Consider the following 8,087-nt stretch of genomic DNA (forward strand, 5'->3'; position numbering starts at 1 on the left):
GTGTTCATGAGTGGGCACTCTTCTCTGTTCACGTGACCAATCCAGATAACTTCTCTTCTCTTAATATTCTGTGCTAATTCCCTATTCTCATTCACTTCTTCTAGAACTTCACCATTATTCATCTTCTCTATCTATTTTATTTTCTATTCGCTTCGTGTCTCAAATGTCGCAGTGTCTTATAAACGTAATAATCTATTCATATTTTTTATTAATTAAAAAATTATATATATATATATATAAAGTATATACAGTATTATCGGTAAATAAAGTTAATCTATTTTCATAAATCTCGTAGGACATAAATTTTTTTATACACGACAACGCGACGCGAGCGAAGCGAATTAAGCGCATCTCTGCGAATAAAAATAGTATTAGTCCGTGTATGGATTAATTATAAAGAGGGAATATTCTCTATGGAATTTATAAATAAATCTTATCTTAATTTAAAAATTAATTAAATATTAAATTATGCATTACTTATCTTTCTTTAAGTCAATTAAATACTTTTTTTTATGATTTAAACTAATACCAGCAAAGAAAATTACGATATAATTAAATTAATTTTATTTAAAAATTAATTAAATAATTATATTTATAAGAAAGTTACTATTTGCAAAAATGTTTAAATAATTATTGTATAATTTTATCATTTTAATTAATTTAATAATGGTTATTTCTCAAGCAAGCATCATATTGTGTCGCGCCGTGTCGCATCGAATCGCAACGTTTCGCTTGACGATTTCTGATTTATAATCAACTTAAAGTTTTGTGTGTTTGCTTTTTCTAAAGAAAATAATTATTTTTTAAGCAATATTACACACACGTAACACAGAATTATTAATATATTTATAAGAATATTTAATTAAGAGTAAACTTAATATTTTATAGTATTAGAATCATAACTTGGTACAAATCGAAGTGCGCGCAAGACTTTCTAAATTGCTGTTATATATATTTTTATTATAATTTTCAACTAAAATACATTTAACAAATATAAATTTTAAAGATGTAAAGTAATAATTACGCTTAGAATATCCGAGTTAATGATTTAATGTGATATTTAATTTTCCGCGACGGTGCATTATCGAACTTCGTTTCACCTTGGGGCTAACATTTCTCATTATTATTGCGTTTATTTTTCTTCATTTTAATTAAATAATTTTTTAAATTATATTTTAAATATAATATTCATTTTTTAAATAAAAATAAACAGATAATGCGTAATAAATAACTTTAAAAGCGATGCGGAAGTGTCGCATCCGCCCATAGATAAAGCGCACCAATTATTCAAATTCTGATATTTTATTCAAACAAGAATCGTTAAAAATTTTTGTTCTGTTTTCATTATTAATTTCAGAATAATTGTGAAAGTATTCAACATTGAAGAACACATGTAGGAGGAAAAATGTCGTCGCGCAAAGCGACGCGACGCGACGCCATACTCTCCCTTTCAGTGCTGGTTTATCGTATTTCAATAACACCTCACTCTATATTTAGGAATTCGAATTGAATAATATAATAACAAATAATATTAATTAATAATAAATAGAACAATATATTATATTTTTTTCTCTAGTGAATGTAATTAGATTGCCTAGTATTAAGGAATAGGTAATTGCATGTAGTTTTATGTAAAAATATTTAATAAAATTTAATCAAAATTTTATAATATTGTAATTTTTATTAGCTTAAAATTGTTTTTATTTTTTTTAAAAAAAATACATTTACTGAGAAGAATTTAATATAAAATAGATAAAACGTATCGTTTATTGAGTGGGAAAACGCGTAGGAATTGTTGCTGCTGCACTCGTAATACACAGAACAATTTGCCGCTTTACGATCGATATTTTGTTAAATTAAAACTACATTAAATGTTTATTATTGTAAAATACATTTAATTAATCAAACTTTAAAAATTTACTTTTAATTTTAAAGGCTACTATAAATTTAAAGACATTAAATTTACATAACTCAACTTGAGTGTTTTTTAATAGGCTACATTTATTTACTACATTTGTACTATTATAATCTTATTATATTGTTTAATTGTGTATTTTTTTTCCTTCTAATTGGCTTTTATAAGACTTAAAAGAGATACATTATATTGTAAGAATGGAAGATTAGAAAGAGTATAAAGTCCTTTCTCAGTTTCATGCATCATTGTTTCTCACGAAAAACAAAATTTTGTCAAAAAATATCAATGTTTTCTACGTGTAGTCGAGCATTTCTTCCATTATACAGCCCATTAATGACCGGTGAATAAAACAACTAAATATTAGTTCGTCACGGGTTTGAGCTTCGCCAATCGTGGAGTTCCCAGGGTTTTTATTACGTATTTAACCCCTAAGTATGAGCCAGTTTTTCACGTGTTGCTTTGCCTTATCCATCAATCCTAAAATCCTTTATATCAGATATTAATTAGGCTGCAATTTTCAATCTTTAGACATATACATTCCCATCGTCGTTCGTCTACCTGTCTGTACGTCTGTCCTTCGTTAATTTCGAGAACGGAGTTAGATAACTGGTATGGATTGTTATTAGGAGAGGTATGATGTTGATGTACAGGGGCAAAACACTATAAAATTAAGATCAGTTAAGAAATGCTTAGGGATAAATGTGTACGGACTTCCGATCTGATTTTTAAATATTTTTGCTGTCATCATGTAGACTGGATATAACGCTAAATCGCTTAAAACGCAATAAAAGTTTGGCTACCGATAAAATTTGATAGAAATCCATTACTGACGAATCTAACTACAGTTGTACTGTTTTTTTCTATTATGTTTATCACATCTGTGCTCATATATTCGCTTGACGAGGTTCCTCTTAATGTAAGTAATGTATTCAGTGTTCATACTAATGCTGTTCATCTTAATCTGTATCTCGTATACTCCTAGTTTAGTGCTTCCAGAATCCTGTCTTTATCATTCCTTAAAATTCCGTAGAGTTACCTTGTAAAGAACTGAAGCATTTTGTTCTCTTCCTAATCATGTACTATTGTCAATTTTTGAAGCTACAGCACATTGACAATAGTCCTATTCCGTATTCTGTACAACTGTTGACAATAGTATATTCTGTACTACATAGAACAGAATGTTCACGGTAATCCATACAGTATGCTGAACTCATCGATTTTTTTTATCTAGAGTTAGACAAGAGCTGGACATACCTCCTAATATATCCCTCTTTATTCCGGGGTTTGAGAAAACACTAAGAGGATTCGATCCAATCAGGTTGATTATTTTAGATGAAACAACATGGCAAATATAACCGAAAGCGAAACGACCTACACAGAGGTATCTCATTCACAAAGAAGTGGCTAAAAGAGAACAACTAATTCTTCCTAAACAAGACAAAAGTAAAGTACTCCTTACATTAAAAAAATTATCTTACGTTAATGGTTTACAAGATTATACACTGCAGACAAGCTGTTAAATGTGTTAATTCTCGAAATCCACTCTGTGTAAGGTAATAAAACTCCTTAGAAACATCAATATATCTGCACCTGCATTCCCACGGTTATTTGCGTTCGGAAAGACGTATAAGAAGACAAACAATTCAGACCGGTTATAGAGAAATGCCGTTAAGGGTTTCTAGTCTTATATCAATGCAAATATACATGTACTCAATAACAGGGCCAGAGATCTACTATGATACATCACACATTAATTTAATGAGGAAGAAAATAGCTGCTGTACTCGACTCGTTGTACATCTTTCTGTAAAACTGGAACTCTTGTGACTCGCTAGAGGAATTCCTAAAATTAAACATCTAGGAGACCGAAAAGTATCATAAGGACATTAAGTTAACCTAGTTTGAAATAGTTCCTTCTTTTTATTCTATTACATCCAATTTAGACAAAAACGGGGTGTCCTCATGGATAGCCCGGTAGCAAGAACATTGTGTTTGTTGTTTATATACGATAACGCAGCAGATGGACAATCTTCCAAGGAGGAATGCCTCCCGGAAGGACTTTCTAAGGGAAACTGGCCCCTATTAAGGTATTACTAAACATGAAGAAACTCCACCTGACCAAACCGTTGACTAGGCGCAAACCATGACAAGGGTTCAGTGGTGTTATCCATGTTGCTATAGGTAGGCTCACTACTTGATTGACCATCGACAGGATATGAAAAACGTTACGTCTTTAAAGTAAAACAAAGATTTATAAATAATTGGGCGAACTGCTGAAGGGGGGATGCCTCCCTCTATGGAGGAGGGAGGCATCATGTGTTGCGTTGCCATGTCAAATTAAATCAAATCTATTTAGTAAGATAAAAACGTTAGATTTTTAAATAAAAAATCGCCGTTTATAGTGTCTTTTAATTAATATTATAATATATAATTTTTAATAAAAGATAGACTGAAGCATCATACAACATTACAAAATAAATTTATCGGAATCACGAGATAAATTCCATTTAATCCCAATAATACACTTAATGGAAATTAATTTAAGGCATTTGTAAATGGGTAGACATTTCGAAATTTCCTTTTAGTAAGCGATTTCGATAGATATAAGTTAGAAATTATGTCAATAGCATTAAACTTCTATGAGAATTGTAAACATTATAAATGGCTCCATAGAAAATCTCTCTTTATTCTGAATATAGGAAAACATGTTAATTGTGAAATTACATTAAGAATAATATAATTTACGACGGAACTTTATAACCTGTAAATTTCTTAATTAAAAAATTACATAATTAAATAAACGTTATAGGTTATACAGGTAACTTTATATAGGATGGTACGAAAATCAGTTAACTTAATATATTTTAAGAACAGTTAAATTAATTTGTAATCTTCTGTTTCGTGGGTTAACTGACTTTCTGATTATTTTTTATTAATATTAAAAATATCCCGGGGGTATTCCTCATATGTTGCATCGATTTATGCAAATCAATTCAATCCAATCTGATCCCATTTCATACGTGTGAAACCATCGCAGTAACGTTTAATGTTTGGTTATTTTCTTGCAGATAAAGCGGAGTCGAGTAAGGAGGGACGAATTCAAGTTGTTTTTTTAATGGTGGGGACTCCCAGTTGTGATGTAGTTGCCGAAGAGTTTAGAGTCAGGATGCATCCAGACTTTCCTCCAAATCATCCCTATGCACACACATATAGAGATTTTAAGCAGTAAAGCATTTAAAACTCAGGGTTCTGAGGCGATTCAGAACAGTGTAATGCTGTAAATTCAGATTTACGATGTGTACTGTACCTCTGGAAAGGTGTTGCAACATCTTTGACGTTAAGCTTACAAGTTTACAATGATATCCTCATGCTTAAAGAATTCTCCTTATGTAACATTTTCAAGACATGTGAATGTTTTATCAAGATTCCTTTTCAATCTGTAAGTGTATTGTTAAAATCTTTAAACAAAGTAATGCTGATATTGTATATGGTGAAAAATTCGTCTGTAGTTTGGTTCTGATAAATTTGGGTTCGATTTGGACAGATCTAAATTATTCATAAAAGAAATGATACAAAGACAATGGGCCTTTCTACTTCACCCAATTCTTCAATAAAAATATAATTATTATGTATCTATTTTAGGCCTAGCAAAATTAATTATAGATATTACAAACCATGATAAACAGGATTGGGAAAAAACTTAAACAGCATTCTTTAGGCACCTGATTTTACCACTGATTAATGAAGAAAAGTTCAATATTATATAATGGAAAATATTTATTCTACATCAAGAATTCTGTACACATAACTATCAATGTAACATACATACATACACACACACAAAAATGCTGGATATACGAATACATTATATATTGCATGCATATGTCCAAAATATACTATCCAATTATTTATTTTTAATTAAAAAATATATATTATTATTGTATATCATTGAATTTTTATTTGCTTCTTGATAATTTGAAAAGTGTATATGCTTCTAGAGATTCTCAAAGAGACTTTAATTTTGTATATCCTAAGAGAATATTATATTAAAGTGTCCAAAACACGGGAGAAAAATAAAATATTTCTGTTAAATTCCAAGGAAATTTAATGTCAGTATAATCACTGTGGTGTCAATATTATGTACATTAAACATTGAAACGAGTCGAATGTATCATTTTCACCCAAAGGTAATGTTTATTTAATTAATTAGTTCTACTCTTCACCTAAATGAGATTATATTACTCTGTAAAGATGCTTGATGCATTCTGATTTAACTCGTTTAAACAAGTAAAGATATATTCTTTATAATTGTTAGGACACTTTAATTGTATATATCAAACTACATTAGCAATGTTACACTTTAAACTACCTTATCAAACTTTTCATCACAGTTAGCAGATATTTTAAAAATAAAATTTATTTAACTTTAAATATTAAAAAATATTTGTACATATAAACGATTATTCTTTAAAAATTTAGAAATTTTTACAATTTATTAACAATTATTCATTAATTAAATATTATAAAATATTCTAGTGTAATTATAATTATTCCTTAAAAAGTAGAAAATATTAGTAATAGTTATTTAAGAATTAAAGAATATTTTAATTTATATAAATATTACTGAATATTTTGGCTTATTAACAAATATTCTTTAGCGCATTTCTTGTTAGCTAATTAATGGCAGATTTAACACTTAAATAGGGGCCAGTTTCCTTCTCTTGATAGATCATCCATGTGTTGTGTTGCCATATTCCACTACACTAAATCAAAGGGTTTCTTTGTCTTTATTAAAATTTCATTTAATTTCTGTAAAGTATCATTGAAACATTTTAATAGTTTTATTCTCGATTACAAAATGAAATTTAAAATAATAGAAAAGAAAAGACGTCAAGTACAATTGGCATTTAAACATTAAAGTAGATATTCAATTATCCTTTAATATTTCGAATAATTAATTCTGATTATTCGACCATTTTAAAAATGTTATATAATAAGAATTAGTATTAAAAATTTTAATGTATAGATAATTACTGAGTTAATTTAAGTCATTAAAAATACAACTTTTTTCATAATTAAAGCATTAAAACTATAATATTATAAACGAAAAATTGATTAGAGAATTTATATTTAACACACGATTATTTTGAATTTAAAAAAAATGATAAAAACATTAGCTTAATGGTAGAAATATCCACGTGTCTCCGCCTACTTATATTTCTTTAACCAATCATCGTTTAGAAAATCATAAATTTATTTCACTCTATAACAAATATTTCACGAAGACCGACTTATGTATTAATATGCATATTTTAAGTTTGCTTTTTCTAAAAAAAAAAAAAAAAAAAAAAATAGTGAAAAAGTGTACATAACACTGCACATTATCTTGTTTAGGCATGTTCTATATTTATAGTCTATCTGTATCATGTGTAGTTATGTTGTATTATATCAGATAAACGGTAACAAATGATTAATTTTACTATTTTATTATTAAAATTAGTTAAATTAAATTTAAATTACATTCATTTTCTGTACATAAATCTAGTTTTAAATGTTTGTAGCATCACACTTATTATGTTATGTGGATTGTAATATTAAAACTAATAATCATAGATATAACTTAGTATATATATAGCACACTGTAAAATATTAAAAAGTATTTTCTTTAGACCATTCTTATATAATATTATAGAGTATATTAAGCTTAAAAGAATATTGTAAAATATTTAAAAAATCGATATTTTTGAAAATAAATTTCAAATTTAATTAAACTTTTTCATTCAATGTCAAAATTATTTCATATTTTCAAAGTTAGGTGAGTTAGAACAATGATTTTACTATCTCTTTTCCTTAAGATAACATCTGTTTTGGATACTTAAAACAATGCAATTCAAAGAAAACAAATGATTTGTCCTTTACTCTAAGAAAATTAAATTTTAACGTTGTCTACAATAACACAATTGTGACCTGAAAGAAATAAGATAAGACCCTGAACAGACACAAATTTGGGGCCACACTCGTATATGAAAACTATAAAAAAATGTATAAATAATCAAATAGAAACAAAATTTTTACCGTTTCTTTAAGAAAAAACTTCAAATTACATTGTTTTCGTATTATATTTTGGGGGTTCATAAGATTAATGTTCCTGAAATTGTAAATAAAAATCTCGT

At 27.8% G+C, this 8,087-nt stretch overlaps 1 protein-coding gene across 1 annotated transcript in view; it reads left to right on the plus strand.

Annotated features, from left to right (window-relative positions):
• The window catches only part of LOC111619328, a 30,580-nt gene extending 25,287 nt beyond the window's left edge, over positions 1-5,293 (plus strand). The window contains exon 5 of the mRNA XM_023361031.1: positions 4,983-5,293. Within this exon, the coding sequence (XP_023216799.1) occupies positions 4,983-5,143 (161 nt within the window). The 3' untranslated portion in view covers positions 5,144-5,293. The remainder of the gene's footprint in view (positions 1-4,982) is intronic.
• Positions 5,294-8,087: the final 2,794 nt, after the last annotated feature.

The sequence above is a fragment of the Centruroides sculpturatus genome, unplaced genomic scaffold, assembly GCF_000671375.1.
Source record: "Centruroides sculpturatus isolate CEXI.00-Female unplaced genomic scaffold, Cexi_2.0 scaffold224, whole genome shotgun sequence".
Lineage (NCBI taxonomy): Eukaryota > Metazoa > Arthropoda > Arachnida > Scorpiones > Buthidae > Centruroides > Centruroides sculpturatus.